Source organism: Coregonus clupeaformis, chromosome 5 (assembly GCF_020615455.1).
Source record: "Coregonus clupeaformis isolate EN_2021a chromosome 5, ASM2061545v1, whole genome shotgun sequence".
Lineage (NCBI taxonomy): Eukaryota > Metazoa > Chordata > Actinopteri > Salmoniformes > Salmonidae > Coregonus > Coregonus clupeaformis.
Window position 1 is genome coordinate 8,395,907 of NC_059196.1, and position 20,456 is coordinate 8,416,362.

General features: G+C 43.6%; 1 protein-coding gene across 1 annotated transcript in view; it reads right to left on the reverse strand.

Moving 5' to 3' along the window:
* Window positions 1–19,497, reverse strand: part of sik2b (salt-inducible kinase 2b) — a 66,364-nt gene extending 46,867 nt beyond the window's left edge. Inside the window, exons 1-3 of the mRNA XM_041873792.2 lie at window positions 19,058–19,497; window positions 4,729–4,845; window positions 2,851–2,914 (exon numbers count right to left, since the gene is read on the reverse strand). Coding sequence (XP_041729726.2) covers window positions 2,851–2,914; window positions 4,729–4,845; window positions 19,058–19,195 — 319 coding nt within the window. The 5' untranslated portion in view covers window positions 19,196–19,497. The remainder of the gene's footprint in view (window positions 1–2,850; window positions 2,915–4,728; window positions 4,846–19,057) is intronic.
* Between the last annotated feature and the right edge of the window lie 959 nt (window positions 19,498–20,456).

Consider the following 20,456-nt stretch of genomic DNA (forward strand, 5'->3'; position numbering starts at 1 on the left):
AGAAGCAATCAATCAGATTCCAAACTCTCCACCATGGCCAAGACCAAAGAGCTCTCCAAAGATGTCAGGGACAAGATTGTAGACCTACACAAGGCTGGAATGGGCTACAAGACCATCGCCAAGCAGCTTGGTGAGAAGATGACAACAGTTGGTGCGATTATTCGCAAATGGAAGAAACACAAAATACTGTCAATCTCCCTCAGCCTGGGGCTCCATGTAAGATCTCACCTCGTGGAGTTGCAATGATCATGAGAACGGTGAGGAATCAGCCCAGAACTACACGGGAGGATCTTGTCAATGATCTCAAGGCAGCTGGGACCATAGTCACCAAGAAAACCATTAGTAACACACTACGCCGTCATGGATTAAAATCCTGCAGCGCACGCAAGGTCCCCCTGCTCAAGCCAGCGCATGTCCAGGCCCGTCTGAAGTTTGCCAATGACCATCTGAATGATCCAGAGGAGGAATGGGAGAAGGTAATGAGGTCTGATGAGACAAAAATAGAGCTTTTTGGTCTAAACTCCACTCACCGTGTTTGGAGGAAGAAGGATGAGTACAACCCCAAGAACACCATCCCAACCGTGAAGCATGGAGGAGGAAACATCATTATTTGGGGATGCTTTTCTGCAAAGGGGACAGGACGACTGCACCGTATTGAGGGGAGGATGGATGGGGCCATGTATGGCGAGATCTTGGCCAACAACCTCCTTCCCTCAGTAAGAGCATTGAAGATGGGTCGTGGCTGGGTCTTCCAGCATGACAACGACCCGAAACACACAGCCAGCCAACTAAGGAGTGGCTCCGTAAGAAGCATCTAAAGGTCCTGGAGTGGCCTAGCCAGTCTCCAGACCTGAACCCAATAGAAATTATTTGGAGGGAGCTGAAAGTCCGTATTGCCCAGCAACAGCCCCGAAACCTGAAGGATCTGGAGAAGGTCTGTATGGAGGAGTGGGCCAAAATCCCTGCTGCAGTGTGTGCAAACCTAGTCAAGACCTACAGGAAACGTATGATCTCTGTAATTGCAAACAAAGGTTTCTGTACCAAATATTAAGTTCTGCTTTTCTGATGTATCAAATACTTATGTCATGCAATAAAATGCAAATTAATTACTTAAAAATCACAGTGTGATTTTCTGGATTTTTTTTTAGATTCCATCTCTCACAGTTGAAGTGTACTTATGATAAAAATTACAGACCTCTACATGCTTTGTAAGTAGGAAAACCTGCAAAATCGGCAGTGTATCAAATACTTGTTCTCCCCACTGTGTGTATATATATATGCGAGAAAAATAAAAAAACATATGGGGGATTGGAGGTGATGCAGACAATTACATTGATGGAAGTTACAATATATCTGCAATATTAAAGCTGATCTACCACCTAAAAAAATAAAATATATATATATGCAAATGGTGAGGAACTCAAGGGAACATTTAATAAAATCATCTCACAACAGGCGGAGGCATTCCTTTGCCCTACTAACTGTCCTTCAACAGACAATGAAGGAAGTGTTCCTTTTTGATTAAGCAAAAGCCTACCAGTAACATACAGTGCATTCGGAAAGTATTCAGAACCTTCGCCCCAGTCGGAGGTCCTGAGCGCTCTGGAGCAGGTTTTCATCAAGGATCTCTCTGCACTTTGCTCCGTTCATCTTTCCCTCTATCAAGACTAGTCTCCCAGTCCCTGCCACTGAAAAACATCCCCACAGCATGATGCTGCTGCCACCACGCTTCACCGTAGGGATGGTGCCAGGTTTCCTCCAGACGTGACGCTTGGCATTCAGGCCAAAGAGTTCAATCTTGGTTTCATCAGACCAGAGAATCTTGTTTCTCATGGTCAGAGTCCTTTAGGTGCCTTTTGGCAAACTCCAAACCGGTGTGCCTGGCACCCACTACCACAGGGGTTCCCTAACTTTTTCACTCAGGCCCCCCTTCCAGCATTGGGGCACATCCCACGCCCCCCCCTGCGTGCGTGCTACATGTATATCTATGGGCATAAGCAATGTTCATGACACAAACTGTTCACACCCCTCTTGTTGGAGGAGTGAAAATGTTGCAGGTTTAAAGCCTATTTCAAGCAATTCTGCACATTTTGTCATGGGCTGCAGAGAACATTTTGCAGTTTAAAGCTAATTGTCTTGCAATTCTATACATTTTGCCATGTATAATGTGTATTCATGTGATATTTGAGTGACTAAAACATTAAATAAAATCTATGGGCTAAAAAACATAGCTGACATGGGCTAGTTGATCTGGACATTTCTGACAAGTTATAAATAGCTCTCTAAGGTATGCAATGACTAACATGACAAGAAGAACTGATGATGCACTACCCAATTTTGAAATTGCACCTTGTGCATTCTACTATCACAACTTTCAAGAGTAAGTTGAAAGCCGGACTAAAATTAAAAGAGACCCCCACGCCCCCCCTTCGAGCGTGCAACACAGTTTGGGAACCACTGCACTACAATACCTCGTTCAAAGGCACTTCAATCTTTTGTCTTGCCAATTCACCCTCAATGGCACAATTACACAATCCATGTCTCAATTGTCTCAAGGCTTAAAAATCCTTCTTTAACATGTCCTTCATCTACACTGATTGAAGTGGATTTAACAAGTGGCATCAATAACGGAGCATAGCTTTCACCTGGATTCACCTGGTCAGTCTATGTCATGGAAAGAGCAGGTGTTCATAATGTTTTGTATACTCAGTGTATAGTCTACAGCATGCAAGTAATATAACTAACAGGAGAGGAGAGGTGACAACACATTACAAAAGAGATTTATGCTAAAATTGTTTGACATTGTTTCCAGTCGGGTACAAATTCACTTGGTACGTCTGTGTCACTTACCAAAAATCTCCCCGTTTTTGGCATACTCTGTCACCAAGTAGAGCATGTTCTTGGTCTCCATTACCTGTGAAAGATGGAAGGAAACGATGAGTAAGCAATAAGCACACAGCAAAACAGATTAAGACCAACCTCAGCAACGACCTTGGTGCTGTTAAGATGTAAATTCAGCTGATAATCCTCGTGCATAGACTCCTGGAACAGTATTAGGCTGGCTGACGTGGGTCTACTGAGAACAGCAGAACAGTCTTAATGAAAGGATCATAAAGAACAAATGAATGAATGAAAACTTGCATTGATCAGCAGAGTAAATGTTACAAATGTTACAGTCAAGGCTCATATTGGCTGCTCACAGCAAAAAAAGAATGCATTCTTTTTTGGAATTACAAAAATGACACAAATAAGGAACACACATGAGAGAATGGGAACGATGTTCTGTTCCATGGTTGAACGGCTCCTCTATTCCCAGTAGAGACGGTACTGATAGTACCAGCGGTGTGTGTGGGAGGTCACCAGAACTGCATCCCAAATGGCACCCTATTTCCTACGAAGTGCACTTCTTTTGACCAGGGCCCTATGGGAACTAGTACACTACATAGGGAGCCATTTGGGATGTATCCTAGAATTAGCCAAAGAAAACAAAGGGATGAATAGAGCTAAATTGAGAGAGAGGAAAAGAGATGCATTAATGAATCAGATACATTCACATAGAATTCCCACAAAGTGGTCATTTCATGTAAATTCCCATCTGGGCTAACTTACCCTTTCTGACCAATATGCCCCTATCTCCATGACTTTATCAAAAACCCTGTAGGGATAATCAATGTCACTTTTCCCAGTGCTTTACATAACATGTCAACCACATGGCACTTATTATCCAAATTCTGCCACAGTAATAATATAATAATATATAATAATAATTTAATAATAATATAATAATAATAAGCTATTTAGCAGACGCTTTTATCCAAAGCGACTTACAGTCATGCGTGCATACATTACTCTGTCAACGATGCAAATGGGGAAATTACATGTATTGTCGTCCTATGCAAATGTCAACATTATAGCCTACAACTTCTTTGTGTTGCTGTGAATGCTTGATGGGGACAAATAGGCCATATATTGATGAAGGTGGGGATGAGGAGTTTATTGGAAACAGTGAAGTGGCCGAAGCAAGAGGATGTGTGTGTGTGACTGTGGGAAACTTGGGCCTCTGAGTCCGCTGAGGGGGCATCCTGTGAAGCAAAGACCCCAAGACAAACTGAACGGGGGAGTTGGTCGTTTGGGGATGAGAGAGCGAGAAGAGAGTCGATGCCGAGCCTGCTGCCCTCTGTTTATGAGGTCTGAAAGGAAATGACTAATTGCCCCATGCAGTTTCAATGGAAGAGCTGTTGGAAATAATGATACACCGTGATTACACAGCAACGCCTGGACCCGAGCCATTTGGTTGTGTAATAATGAACTGCTATTCACATTCCCAAAGACCAAAGTGACCTAAAGTCTTATGTAATAAAGTGACGTCTGTGGTGGGCTTTTCGGGTTGACTAGTTGGACCTCTGATTGTAGAGCTTGACAGCTGAACATGGCTTTTCCCCCCTGCTATTAACACGAGAGGCTGAACCCTACAGCGCAGTTTGGATGAAATTTTGTTAAGCACCTTGACACATTGCTTGGAGAGCCAGAGGGTTGATTGGTTAGTCATTAATTCCGTCAGACGTCAGTTCTGATATCTATGAAGGCCAGGTAGATTGGAGATGTTTGCTCACCCATTAGAAAATGTCCTGAATGACCGTAGGCGTTGCAAATTTATACAAAAACCCAGAGGATCAAATAAAAAGGGAATGTATTTTGTATACTGGTGTTTCAAGAGGAGCGGTTTACCTGGTACAACTTGATGATATGCGGGTGGTCCAACATTTTCATGATCTGTACCTCCCGGTAGATCTTCTCCAGGTTCACAGCATCTAGTTGGCTCTTGTCAATGATTTTAATGGCAACCTGTGGAACACAGAATACAGTGATGAGTCCCTGGACAAAACGTTCAAAAATATTCCCTTGAGGTCCATTTGAGACAGAACTAGTCTGTTTGGTAACATCGCTAACAGACCAGACACTAACTAAAGTCTATTAATCTACAGTGGAAGTTGGGAGAGTTATATTTGAGTGTTTCAGTGAAACGTGAGGGAGGCCCCACTCTCTCACTTTCCCAGATGCTTAGTTAATTTCATTCTGATCTCCTTTGCATTATTGTAGCCTTTTCTGTAGCCTGTCAACTATGTGTCTGTCTATCCCTGTTCTCTCCTCTCCGCACAGGCCATACAAACGCTTCACACGGCGTGGCTGCTGCCACTCTAATCTGGTGGTCCCTGCGCGAACTCCACGTTCCAGGTCTCTGGTAGCCTCTGGAACCGCCGTTCTGCGGCCAACAAGGCAGAGTTCATCTCAGCCTATGCCACCCTCCAGTCCCTCGACTTCTTGGCGCTGACAGAAACATGGATTACCACAGAAAACACTGCTACTCCTACTGCTCTTTCCTCGTCTGATCATGTGTTCTCGCATACCCCGAGAGCATCTGGTCATCGCGACGGTGGCACAGGAATCCTCATCTCTCCCAAGTGGACATTCTCTCTTTTCCCCCTGAACCATCTGTCTATCTCCTCATTTGAATTCCATGCTGTCACAGTCACTTGCCCATTCAAGCTTAACATCCTTGTCATTTATCGCCCTCCAGGTTCCCTTGGAGAGTTCATCAATGAGCTTGACGCCTTGATAAGTTCCTTTCCTGATGATGGCTCACCCCTCACAGTTTTGGGTGACTTTAACCTCCCTACGTCTGCCTTTGACTCATTTCTCTCTGCCTCCTTCTTTCCACTCCTTTCCTCTTTTGACCTCACCCTCACACCGTCCCCCCCTACTCACAAGGCAGGCAATACGCTTGACCTCATCTTTACTAGATGCTGTTCTTCTACTAATCTCACTGCAACTCCCCTCCAAGTCTCCAACCACTACTTTGTATCCTTTTCTCTCTCGCTCTCCTCCAACACTACTCACTCTGCCCCTACTCAGATGGTAATGTGCCGTCGCAACCTTCGCTCTCTCTCTCCCGCTACTCTCTCCTCTTCCTCTCATCTCTTCCCTCTGCTAAATCCTTCTCCCTCCAATCTCCTGATTCTGCCTCCTCAACCCTCCTCTCCTCCCTCTCTGAATCTTTTGACTCTCTATGTCCCCTATCCTCCCGGCCGGCTCGGTCCTCCCCTCCTGCTCCGTGGCTTGACGATTCATTGCGAGCTCACAGAACAGGGCTCCGGGCAGCCGAGCGGAAATGGAAGAAAACTAGACTCCCTGCGGACCTGTCATCTTTCCACTCCCTCCTCTCTACATTCTCTTCCTCCGTTTCTTCTGCTAAAGCCACTTTCTACCACTAAATTTCAAGCCTCTGCCTCTAACCCTAGGAAGCTCTTTGCCACCTTCTCCTCCCTGCTGTATCCTCCTCCTCCCCCTCCCTCCTCCCTCTCTGTGGATGACTTCGTCAACCATTTTGAAAAGAAGGTTGACGACATCCGATCCTCATTTATTAAGTCAAATGACACCGCTGGTCCTGCTCACACTGCCCTACCCTACCCTATGCTTTGACTTCTTTCTCCCCTCTCTCTCCAGATGAAATCTTGCGACTTGTGACGGCCAGCCGCCCAACAACCTGCCCGCTTGACCCTATCCCCTCCTCTCTTCTCCAGACCATTTCCGGAGACCTTCTCCCTTACCTCACCTAGCTCATCAACTCATCCTTGACCGCTGGCTATGTCCCTTTCATCTTCAAGAAAGCGAGAGTTGCACCCCTCAAAAAACCTACACTCGATCCCTCCGATGTCAACAACTACAGACCAGTATCCCTTCTTTCTTTTCCTCCAAAACTCTTGAGCATGCCGTCTATAGCCAACTCTCCTGCTATCTCTCTCAGAATGACCTTCTTGATCCAAACTAGTCAGGTTTCAAGACTGGTCATTCAACTGAGACTGCTCTTCTCTGTGTCACGGAGGCTCTCCACACTGCTAGAGCTAACTCTCTCCTCTGCTCTCATCCTTCTAGACCTATCTGCTGCCTTTGATACTGTGAACCATCAGATCCTCCTCTCCACACTCTCCGAGTTGGGCATCTCCGGCGTGGCTCACTCTTGGAGCGACCTGTCAGGTAGGACGCAATCCTACCAGGTGGCGTGGCGAGAATCTCTCTCCACACCACGTGCTCTCACCACTGGTGTCCCCCAGGGCTCAGTTCTAGGCCGTCTCCTATTCTCTCTATACACCAAGTCACTTGGCTCTGTCATATCCTCACATGGTCTCTCCTATCATTGCTGGCAGACATATCAGTGTGGATGTCGGATCACCACCTCAAGCTGAACCTCGGCAAGACGGAGCTGCTCTTCCTCCCGGGGAAGGACTGCCCGCTCCATGATCTTGCCATCACGGTTGACAACTCTGTTGTGTCCTCCTCCCAGAGTGCAAAGAACCTTGGCGTGACCCTGGACAACACCCTGTCGTTCTCTGCTAACATCAAAGCGGTGACCCGATCCTGTAGATTCATGCTCTACAACATTCGCAGAGTACGACCCTACCTTACACAGGAAGCGGCACAAATCCTAATCCAGGCACTTGTCATCTCCCGTCTGGATTACTGCAACTCGCTGTTGGCTGGGCTCCCTGCCTGTGCCATTAAACCCCTACAACTCATCCAGAACGCTGCAGCCCGTCTGGTGTTCAACATTCCCAAGTTCTCACGTCACCCCGCTCCTCCGCACACTCCACTGGCGTCCAGTTGAAGCTCGCATCTGCTACAAGACCATGGTGCTTGCCTACGGAGCTGTGAGGGGAACGGCACCTCACTACCTTCAGGCTCTGATCAGTCCCTACACCCAAACAAGGGCATTGCGTTCTTCCACCTCTGGCCTGCTGGTCCCCCTACCTCTGCGGAAGCACAGTTCCCGCTCAGCCCAGTCAAAACTATTCGCTGCTCTGGCACCCCAATGATGGAACAAGCTCCCTCACGACGCCAGGACAGCGGAGTCACTGACCACCTTCCGGAGACACTTGAAACCCTACCTCTTTAAGGAATACCTGGGATAGTATAAAAGTAATCCTTCTATCCCCCCCCTACAAAAAATAAATTATTATTATTATTAATATTAATAAAAAACACAAATTATTTTTTTTAAACAACAATATATACAAAACAAATGAAAATTAAAAACTCTAAACATTTTTTGTATTTTTTTTTACATTTGAAAGAAATTACACACAATTTTTGTTTACATATTGTAAAGTGGTTATCCCACTGGCTATAAGGTGAATGCACCAATTTGTAAGTCGCTCTGGATAAGTGTCTGCTAAATGACGTAAATGTAAATGTATTTTTGTGTAAAGGAAAATAAAAAAAGTTTTTGTAGGCATACATTTTCAAGTGTTGCTTAGACTGAGGCAGAGAATTCTAAGGAAGTCCAAAGGCAAAAGTGGTAAGCAGTAGGCCTATCTCTCCATAATATAATTCCACAGCACTCTCAGTTCTTGCAAGGCGAGCGCAGACAAAAAAACTCCTCAAATGCTCTCCTTTGCACAAAAAACTGTTTGTTGGGGGAAATCATAAACAGCTTTTATATTCTGTTATCCACACTGGGTGAGAGGTAAGGGGGGCAAAAACTAGCAGAAGCTGCTGGAAAACTGGCAATTTCTTCATCCTTGTGAGAATTGATTAACAGCGTCCATGTCATGATAACATGCAATATCCCAAGTCTCGCTCTCATAAACAGCATTTCATCACCAGGACTTGAAGAGATCCAAATGTCTGCGAGCCAAGCTCTGGAAGTAAACAAGAGCAAGGGGAGGCCTTTAATCATTCTACTCTAATCTTACCCAATGCAATGCTTGATTAGATCCATATCACTACACTAATGCTCCCCTCTCGCTTCATTATAAACAGAAGACATTTACGCCTCGATCACACAGACAGCGTCATTGCGCAAAATGGTACGCAGCCTCATCTGGATATGTGTGCAACAAAAGTTAAACCTTCACCTTCTGCTACCATTTCTGTCAAGCCGTCTACGCATACAGTTTGATGCATACGTTCAATATATCCAACTTATGCACCACACAGAACGCACTGCAACTGCAACGCAATGCTGCAAGGCAAACGCGTGATCCTTTGGAAATGAATGTACTTCTGGTGTACCAAAACGCAAAGACGCTGTCGGTGTGATGGAGGCATTAGGCCTACTACCAGCCCCTACAAGGAGGTCAAGTAAGGTAGGGGCATTCGTGAACTGAGGACCTACTGATCGCAAGATCAGAAAGACGATATGAGTACAGAGAGAGATTTTAAATCTTGCAAAGTCAAGAATCCAGGACAGTGGGCTGTTACTAATACCATCTCCAAGCAGTAAACACTAAACACTAAACACTAAACAGGGGCTGACAGATTTGCTTTGCAATTACTAGCTATGTACAGAGTAGCCCCATAATGGACTAAAGGAGCCTAACGTTACTCCTTATATTCCAAGGACCTTACATGTTCTGTTTAAAGGCGAAATGGCTTCGGAAGCCAAAACAGCCAAATACTCCATCTAAACATGAATCGATTCTCAATTGCGGTACGGTCCTAGAAACATAGCTAAATCCCCCTACTTTCAAATCACATCAAAATAATTCCACAAATGCAAAAATGCACACATATAATGTACACTGTTTTAACCAATTTTAACAAAGTTGCAGCCGACAGTATTTTTCAGTGACAACACGTGATCGAGATGTAGTTGTCCCTGATTGCACTGACTTTGCTCACAGCTGCTTGTTTGAAGAAGTGTACTTACTGTGATCAAGATATGGTTTTCCCACTGGCTATCCTAAGTTGAATGCACCAATTTGTAAGTCGCTCTGGATAAGAGCGTCTGCTAAATGACTTAAATGTAAAATGTCCGTCTTCTGTTTACATACAGGTGCTTGGAGACGCATATAGCCAGCTAATTAGCACAGGAAGTCCACTGGGAGAGGCTATACAGAGACGCCTGGTGCCCAAAATGTATGACGTACAGTACCAGTCAAAAGGTTGGACACCTACTCATTCCAGGGTTTATCTTTATTTTAACTATTTTCTACATTGTAGAATAATAGTGAAGAAATCAAAACTATGAATAACACACATGGAATCATGTAGTAACCAAAAAAGTGTTAAACAAATCAAAATATATTTTACATTTAAGATTCTTCAAATAGCCACCCTTTGCGTTGATGACAGCTTTGCACACTCTTGGCATTCTCTCAACCAGCTTCATGAGGTAGTCACCTGGAACGTATTTCAATTAACAGGTGTGGCTTCTTTCCTTCTTAATGTGTTTGAGCCAATCAGTTGTGTTGTGACAAGGTAGGGGTGGTATACAGACGCTAGCCCTATTTGGTAAAATACCAAATCCATATTATAGCAAGAACAGCTCAAATAAGCAAAGAGAAACGACAGTCCATCATTACTTTGATGAACTTTGAAAGTTTCTTCAAGTGCAGTCGCAAAAACCATCAAGCGATATGATGAAAGTGACTCATGAGGACCGTGTGGGGGTGCTTTGCTGGTGACACGGTCTGTGATTTAATAAGAATTCAGGGCACACTTAATGAGCATGGCTACCACAGCATTCTGCAGCGATACGCCATCCCATCTGGTTTGGGCTTAGTGGGACTATCATTTGTTTTTCAACAGGACAATGACCAAACACACCTCCAGGCTGTGTAAGGGCTATTTTACCAAGAAGGAGAGTGATGGAGTGCTGCATCAGATGAGCTGGCCTCCACAATCCCCCGACCTCAACTGAGATGGTTTGGGATGAGTCGGACGGCAGAGTGAAGGAAAAGCAGCCAACAAGTGCTCAGCGTATGTGGGAACTCCAAGACTGTTGAAGCTGGTTGAGAGAATGCCAAGTGTGCAAAGCTGTCATCAAGGCAAAAGGTGGCTATTTGAACAATCTCAAATATAAAATATATTTTGATTTGTTTAACACTTTTGTTTACTACATGATTCCATGTGTTATTTCATAGTTTTGATGTCTTCACTATTATTCTACAATGTAAAAAATACTAAAAATAAAGAAAAACCCTAGAATGAGTAGGTGTGTCCAAACTTTTGACTGGCAGTGTATGTCATGCAGCAAGAGTTGAGTGGGGACAAACTGATTAGGTTCAGTCAGTTGCCCTAATGAGCCCTCACACCAGCTAGCTAATTTATTATTGTGACTTCAACAAGAATTTGAAACTTGTCTGCCAAAGTTGGGACTTGGGAGAGTGTTCAGAATCATTCCGTTTTTTATCGGAGTAATTGTTCGGTTATTTTTATGCAGACATTAATGCCGTAGTTGTACATTTTCGGGGAAAATCACTACAATAAAATGTGCTATAGCTGTCATCCTGGCCTGATATTGGTTACATTATCTAGCTACTTCCTTCTCCTTACTGCAGGACAGCAGTGCTCGGCATTAGTCGGCAAGTAGGAACTAAGGACACACTGTGCCCCGTGATGTTGTGTTGCCGGCTTGCAGTGCAAACTCTTCCATTGAGCAGTAGACTGAATCACGGGGACTACCAATATTACAAGTTATTTCTCGTGTAGGCTGCTATCCTACTCAGAATAATAAAATCAGTGGGATGGAACAAATTGGCTACGTTAGCTACTGCCAGCAACATGCGATACAGCTGCCCGGTGAAGCGAAACTGTGGGAAGCGCCTCGATACAACCTCGTTACGTTAGCTAATTGGCATGTCAAGGCGACATCCAGATGGTGGCCAATACTACAAGTTGGGCTGTGACGATTATGGAATTTTGGGTAACGATTAGGCCTAATTGTCATGGTTATTATCATAATTGTCATTTTATTAGAAAAATGTGTTTAGCTTGTAATGCATCTTTGAAAATGTGCTACGACATACCTAATGAATACAACTAGGGATGTCCACGACTAAAGAAAATCTTGGTCGACCGAGAGTCGTCTGTTCTTTTGACCAATCGATTGGTTGACATTTTTAAACATGTATTTTTCCATATATAGACACACCCTATGTTTGAATAAAATCAACTATATGTAGGCTACTGAGCTTGTCTGATGCTTTAAGCACTGCGGTTAAAAATGAAGACACAAATTACTAAAAAGGGAGCCAAAGATCAATATAGCCTAACCAGAAGAAAAAAACCTGTTCCCGACCAGACTCTCCTCCTCCCACTTTGCATATTCTGCCCCTTACGCTCATGAAGTTGCTGGTAATAGGCTACACCAGCAGTCGCCAACCTTTTCCATTTGGAGTGCCAAGTTATCGTACCAATTTCATTTAAAATAAAGTCTTCATATCTCAAAATCAATGTCATGTGGTTAATCAAAATTCAATTTAAATTCAAATGATACAAATCTAAAAGTATGTTTATTGCCATTGCCAATATTTAAAAATAGCCTACATGAAGTCAACAAATCAAAACATTGCAGCCCGCAGGTAGAAAACATCCTGATAAAAAGAAATATCCTATAAATCACATTGGCTATGCATGGCCTGTCTGCAAGGAACTTGAAACATTGTATCAACTATTAACTTGGTCTGGCCCAGAAACATGTTCTAGCAAACTTGCAACATTGTATAAAATATTCTGGGCCCTCAGGGTTTCCTGCACCAGTGAGCTCCGGACAGTGATAAGAAGTAATCAGGTAGGCCTATTTTATGACATTTCCACCGATCAGAGCATTACTTTTTTCCCCCTTTCATGCTGAGTGGTTATCGAAAGGGAGACAGCTGGAAAGATTTTGTTTACTTGCTGTTTGAGGCAAAGAAAAAATTACTTTGAGAAGCTCCACAGTGATAGTGTGTTAAGACAATCAGAAATAGTATCAGGCACATTTATAGGCCTACATTTGCACGCAGGCCAGTTGGCCTAGGCCTACTTCTATGCATAATCAAGTGCCTGTCCTTACTCAAGATTGTCAGGAGTGCTCCAAACAAATGACAATGAATAAATTGACAACTCGTAAATGGAATGAAATAAACCATAGGTTGTGCGCTCTGCAAACAACGTGTCCACTCCTACAATAACAATGGTAAGACTGTACTAATAATATATTGAATGCATTAACAGAAATTACTCTAACCAAACAAACATTTCAGATTAGAAATTATGGGATTTAACGGTAAATGTACTACTGGTGAGCTATCCCCGCGGCCTCCGCAATGGATTAGTCCACTCAGACAGGCGTGAATCAGACAGGTGTCTTGTGTGCCATAATATTTTACAATATATTTGCCACTACTCGACAAAAATAAAATCTCGGTCGACCGACAGCCTTCCGACCAAACAATTGACCAGTCAACTAAATGCGGTCCGGCCTAAATACAACACAGCTTTGCTGACACCCCTGTCTCCAAAACGAATGGTTTTGACCGCTTGGAACTTTTGGAAATGATTATTCTCCTCCAGACTGTACCATTCTACTTGTAAAATTAATAACTTTACCCTCTTCATTTAAAAATGAATAAGTTATATTGGGTAAACTACACTGCTCAAAAAAATAAAGGGAACACTTAAACAACACATCCTAGATCTGAATGAAATAAATACATCTTATTAAATACTTTTTTCTTTACATAGTTGAATGTGCTGACAACAAAATCACACAAAAATTATCAATGGAAATCAAATGTATCAACCCATGGAGGTCTGGATTTGGAGTCACCCTCAAAATTAAAGTGGAAAACCACACTACAGGCTGATCCAACTTTGATGTAATGTCCTTAAAACAAGTCAAAATGAGGCTCAGTAGTGTGTGTGGCCTCCACGTGCCTGTATGACCTCCCTACAACGCCTGGGCATGCTCCTGATGAGGTGGCGGATGGTCTCCTGAGGGATCTCCTCCCAGACCTGGACTAAAGCATCCGCCAACTCCTGGACAGTCTGTGGTGCAACGTGGCGTTGGTGGATGGAGCGAGACATGATGTCCCAGATGTGCTCAATTGGATTCAGGTCTGGGGAACGGGCGGGCCAGTCCATAGCATCAATGCCTTCCTCTTGCAGGAACTGCTGACACACTCCAGCCACATGAGGTCTAGCATTGTCTTGCATTAGGAGGAACCCACGGCCAACCGCACCAGCATTTGGTCTCACAAGGGGTCTGAGGATCTCATCTCAGTACCTAATGGCAGTCAGGCTATCTCTGGTGAGCACATGGAGGGCTGTGCGGCCCCCCAAAGAAATGACTGACCCACCGCCAAACCGGCCATGCTGGAGGATGTTGCAGGCAGCAGAACGTTCTCCACGGCGTCTCCAGACTCTGTCACGTCTGTCACGTGCTCAGTGTGAACCTGCTTTCATCTGTGAAGAGCACAGGGCGCCAGTGGCGAATTTGCCAATCTTGGTGTTCTCTGGCAAATGCCAAACGTCCTGCACGGTGTTGGGCTGTAAGCACAACCCCCACCTGTGGACGTCGGGCCCTCATACCACCCTCATGGAGTCTGTTTCTGACCGTTTGAGCAGACACATGCACATTTGTGGCCTGCTGGAGGTCATTTTGCAGGGCTCTGGCAGTGCTCCTCCTGCTCCTCCTTGCACAAAGGCGGAGGTAGCGGTCCTGCTGCTGGGTTGTTGCCCTCCTACGGCCTCCTCCACGTCTCCTGATGTACTGGCCTGTCTCCTGGTAGCGCCTCCATGCTCTGGACACTACGCTGACAGACACAGCAAACCTTCTTGCCACAGCTCGCATTGATGTGCCATCCTGGATGAGCTGCACTACCTGAGCCTCTTGTGTGGGTTGTAGACTCCGTCTCATGCTACCACTAGAGTGAAAGCACCGCCAGCATTCAAAAGTGACCAAAACATCAGCCAGGAAGCATAGGAACTGAGAAGTGGTCTGTGGTCACCACCTGCAGAACCACTTCTTTATTGGGGGTGTCTTGCTAATTGCCTATAATTTCCACCTGTTGTCTCAAACCATTTGCACAACAGCATGTGAAATGTATTGTCAATCAGTGTTGCTTCCTAAGTGGACAGTTTGATTTCACAGAAGTGTGATTGACTTGGAGTTACATTGTGTTGTTTAAGTGTTCCCTTTATTTTTTTGAGCAGGGTATATCTACTAAATATAACGTTGAATCCCCCCCTCTTCAGAAAAGAGTAGTAAGATGATTATGACACACAAAAAAAAATGTTTAGTTCACGGTTATTGTCCATAATTGTCGGTTTTACAATTCTACGATAATTGTGCCAGCCCTACAAACAAGTTATTTCTCCCTCCCCCATCGAAACAAACATCACTTTCTTTTGCACGTTTTAACTAGCACCATGCTTCTCTTTTTGCCAGCTAGCCAGCATAAACTAACTAGCTGGGAAGGGCTCATCAGGAGGATTGACTGAACCGAATCCATTCATCTCCACTCGACTCTCAACTGCACAACATACATCATCAATTTGGGCACCAGGCGGGTCCATTTAGCCTCTCAATAATCTTCCAGCTGTTTCTGTAAACAAGCGATGTAACATGTAAATATGGCTGTGTAGGAACCCTAACCCTATAAAAAGGTGTAGCAATAGGCTCTATGCACGCATCACTTCCGCATTGGCCTAAGGATGCTTGGGCATTTCCGGTTACCGGAAGAAAACTGACAGTGGCAGTAGACCGTTATGATGGCAGAGATGAAGTTTACAAGGTGTTTGCTGGAGTTGCCTAAAGTATCTGTTAATGATATACGGAGGGTCGTCCGGACAACCAGTACGACACCACGTAGCAAACTGGATAAAGGCTTCAAATTTTACATTTCTTCTTTTCTTTGCAACTTTGAAGGTAATATGCTAACGCTAGCTAGCCTGAGCTAGAAGCCTTGCCTTTGTGTATATATATCTCTCACTTCATGTGTTTGTACTTTTATAAAAGTATCAGGTAAAAACAGGGCTACAAATGAGATCTCTGTGAGAGCCCACTGCTACCGCTCAATGAAGAAACTAAAGCCACCACACCAGCTGAGAGTAGGACTAGATTAAGTGACACGTTCAAAGTTCTGTTGAACTTGTTCAAGGTTCCGTTCAACACATGTTTTACTCGTTTAACGTTACCACAGCTTTGATTGCCATTGCTAAGAGAACACTTTAGAACTTTAGTGGTTTTCACGATAGCTGAACAGTGGTAGCCTAATACAGACCAGGGTAGCTGAGTGGGAATTGCCATGCTTTGTTGTTGGGTCTGTTGTAAACAAATTGGAGTTTGGTTTGAAATGTAAACAATAATGAGATTACTACTTTTTCCTGACTTGATGACTGCAATGACAGTAACATATTCCACTCAGCTATTCTTCAAACTGCTGATGTTCTACTCAAAAAACTGTCCTGTCATCTTTACTTCTTTCTTTATAAACATATGGCCCAACCTCCTTGCTTTTGAACTTGATGTTTCTACTTTCCGAGAGGAATTAGGAGCAAAACCTTCACTTTACTGTTGTTATTGGTACTAGGCTACAATGTTGCACCACTCACCTACTGCTCTGCCAATACTGTTTGAAGGTAGGTAAATGGCACAAGACAATAGGTAAGTGGTGGGAGATAGTATAGCCAAGTGGTGCAAGACAGTAGGAAAGTGATGCAGAAAGCACAAAAGTGACATGAGACAGTAGATAAGTTGCTTACACCAGTAAAAAGAACTAGTTTTGCTCCTACTCCTGCTGCTGTAGACCCTCGTCTTTCAAAACCCATTAAATTATGCTTCTGTGTATTTCAGATGACATTGCGTGATTCACAGCCAGTTGTACTTGTTAAAAGCTACTGTTCCTGTGTGGCTGGGTGTGAGATATGCAATCATTTGGTTGCATTACTATATCAGACTGCCCATTACTCTGAATGTGGCATGTCTGTCGTCCCTCCTGTACTTTCGTGCACTGAAACAGAGCAGAAGTGGCATAAACCACAAACAATGGTTTGTATCATTTCAATACCAGACAGTTGTGTCACATTCATACTAGCATCTCTCCTTATACCATCTCATAAATAAATAGGGAGTGAAGCCAGGACCTGTGGATGCCATGGTTGTAGTGAAGCCCAAACCAGATGCTACTCCGGCAAGCTGAATTAGGTATGCAGAGTCCAATTAAATAGGCAGACTACAATGTGTTGCGAAATAAATGTTATTAATCGCTGTTAGATGTCTAGAAGATGGCTGGAAGAGCTGTCATCCCGTTTTTGAAAGGACACTTTCGTACGTTTACAGGTCATCGTGTTATAAGTCAAGACAAAGTATTACAAGTAAAAACATTAACATAAACATTAAGATAAACAACAACAACGACGAAAATTAACCGTTTCGGATGTTTTTGACGACAAGCATTCAATGCTAGCATACGGTAGCACAGCATTCTACGATAACCGGAAGTTTACATCCATCCTGAGATTTAACCGGAAATACGTCATGCTCGCCTGTGTATATCGCCTATTTAACCTTTTCTTTTTTGAAAATAATTTATTCCTGATATAAAAGATAAGTTACTCATGTTTCCAAAACCGTACCGCAAGTGATGCGTGTTAAAGTTTAGCGCAAGCGTCGAAAAAATAAAAAAAATACTCCCCCCTTCAGAAGACACTATCGTCAATAGGCGCTAAAGCAGTTAGCGTCTTAGCTCTCGAAAACTCTAGGAGGCATTCTGTCTTCTCCGTACAGTTCAGACATTCGCGTCGCCCACGACTGGCTCATGTGAACTACAATCCCGACGCTGTGTTTTAACATTTACAAACGTCAATAATCATTGCTTGCAATACATCTTTCGAAACTTATGGCCCTTATCTTTAATCAGCGAGAAAGAATCCTTCAAATAAAAAAGATACACTTACTGAAGCAGTTTTGCACAGATCCATACAGCTATGAGTGCCTCGATCCGACGAAACGTCACTTCTGCTACACGTCCCGAATTACGCTTGCACACAGGTGTTCGGAGTACGCTAGATACAGTAGCTAATTAGCACAGGCGGTCGCCTCGTCTTCCGTAAACACGCGCTGTAACATGGAGATACGGCCGTGTGGGAACACTAACCCTAACAAGGTGTGTATCAATTTAACCTTTTGTTTTTTTTAGAAAATTATTTAACGCTGATATGAAAGATAAGGTCCTTACACTTGTTAATGTTCAGATTGAGTGTCAGCGCTCTTAACAAAACTCCCCCGTACAGAAGACGCCTTCGTCCAATTACTTATGTGTAATGTAATGGAAATGAGAGTCATGATTAAGGGCTATTAGCGTCTGTGAATAGGGTATGTACACAACAGCTCCACAGTGATTGTCCCAAGAAGAGGCAATAAAATCACATTATTATTATTGGGTTATGTAACCAATGCATTAACCCATGCTGCATGCCCTAGATATTTACATGGTTGTTAACACCATGGTTGTTTACACCAGTCTATGCAGGATTTCCCAAACTCGGTCCTGGGGTCCCACCGGGTGCATGTTTTGATTTTTACCCTAACACTACACAGCTGATTCAAATAATCAAAGTTTGATGATGAGTTGGTTATTTGAATCAGCTGTGTAGTGCTAGTAGAGCAAAAACCAAAACGTGGGGGCAGGACTGTGGGGTGGCATGTTGACCACATTATACAAACTGCACACAATTGTTAGACAGAGTAATGAAGCAACGTATTGATCCATGGTCAAAGAAAGGCAGTGTATTGCACAACATTGAGGTCACAAAGTGATTGGATAATGATGTGACTCTCTTGGCATGAACACACATGAATGAATCTGCTTCACGGTTAGACTAACGTTAACTACATTTAAAACTGGGTGACACCCAACTTTAATAACCATAGTCAGACAGTTTTGATTATGAAGTTACATAAGTTGTTACTAGTCTATAACTTTCTTCATGTAAGAGTCAAAAGTTTAGCAAAAAAAGAGACTACTGTGTTTGCAACATAGCAAACTAGGTAGGTGTGAAATGGTCTAAACATGTCAATGTCAAATGTGAACAGAATGAGTTAACTACATAATAAATGTGCAAATATAACTTTAGATAACTAGCTGACTTACAACTGCAATACAGGTGGCAAGTAACTAGCTTGTTAGTTAAAAGACAAGGTTATTTCCCTTTGCAAGAGAATCACACGCTTAGCTCACTCACCGTTACCTAGCATGCTAGCCAGGCAGCTAGCTGTTTTCTCAGCACTCACCTCGGTCTTGGTAATGCGATGTCTAGCCAGCTTCACAACGGCGAAATTACCCTTTCCTAGAGTACGTTCGATATCGTAGAAGCCCACTCGGACAGGACCCCGAACCATCGGTTTTTGGTGATTGTCAGCCATGACCATGCTGTATTAAATGGGGTTTGGGGTTAGGACGTAGGGGCTCGCGACTTGAGCCTAGAGATGACGAGTAAGGGAAAACAAACCGCCCGCTAAAATGTGTCTATTAAAAATAGACAAAGTACAATTCTTGGTCACCCAGCCAGTTTGAACCTTAACGACCCTTCAGACCAACGAGACGACAGAGGACATTTACGACTGCCACGGGCTGTCACGCCACGTTCTCCAATACAATAGAGCTATAATATTTCAGCAAGCCACCTCTATTAGCTAAAGTACACGAGTTGACTTGCAGGAGGCATCATATTCTCTCCTTGACGTACATTGACGTCAGAGCCATGGGGGTATTTGTACAGGGGCGGGCCTCTGAAGCGGTTTCACGCTTCAGTGCCAATTCGTTTCCAAGGCAACCGGATCCACCTCTTACGTCAACCGGTAACATTGCTATTCTGAAATCTCTTTGCTCGCCGCCCAGAGTGGATAGTTGACTTTGAAGTTTGGCCTGCAGGGGCACAGAAAAAGCTTTTGTTACTCTGAGTCAAATGCATGGATTGGACTGGTGAATTATTTATGTACATTTATACTAGCAAATTACTAAATACATGCATGTTGTTTTGATATGTAAAGGTGTGTGTGCAGCTGGGCTCTGACTATGGAACATATGCATGTCTATGCACAAGGCAAATGATGCATGCAAGTGATGCAACCACTAATACATTTTATTATACTTTTTGTTGGTTGCAATTGCCCTTTAAGCCTGTGGTAAAATAATCATACATTTTGAGAACATACATTTTGAGAACACAGTGTGAGATGCTTGCCAGGTTTCCCAGCTATGCACAAAACGGCAAACATTAATTTGGATTATAATGGATGGTGTGTGTTCTGCAATTCAGGTTTGTCACTGAACAAAAATATAAACACAACATGTAAAGTGTTGGTCCCATGTTTCATGAGCTGAAATAAAAGATCCCAGAAATGTTCCATACGCACAAAAGCGTATTTCTCGCAAATTTTGTGCACAAATTTGTTTACATCCCTGTTAGTGAGCATTTCTCCTTTGCCAAGATAATCCATCCACCTGACAGGAGTGGCATATCAAGAAGCTGATTAAACAGCATGAACATTACACAGGTGCAGCTTGTGCTGGGGACAATAAAAAGCCACTCTATAATGTGCAGTTTTGTCACACAACACAATGCCACAGATGTCTCAAGTTTTGTGGGAGTGTGCAATTGGCATGCTGACCGCAGGAATGTCCACCAGA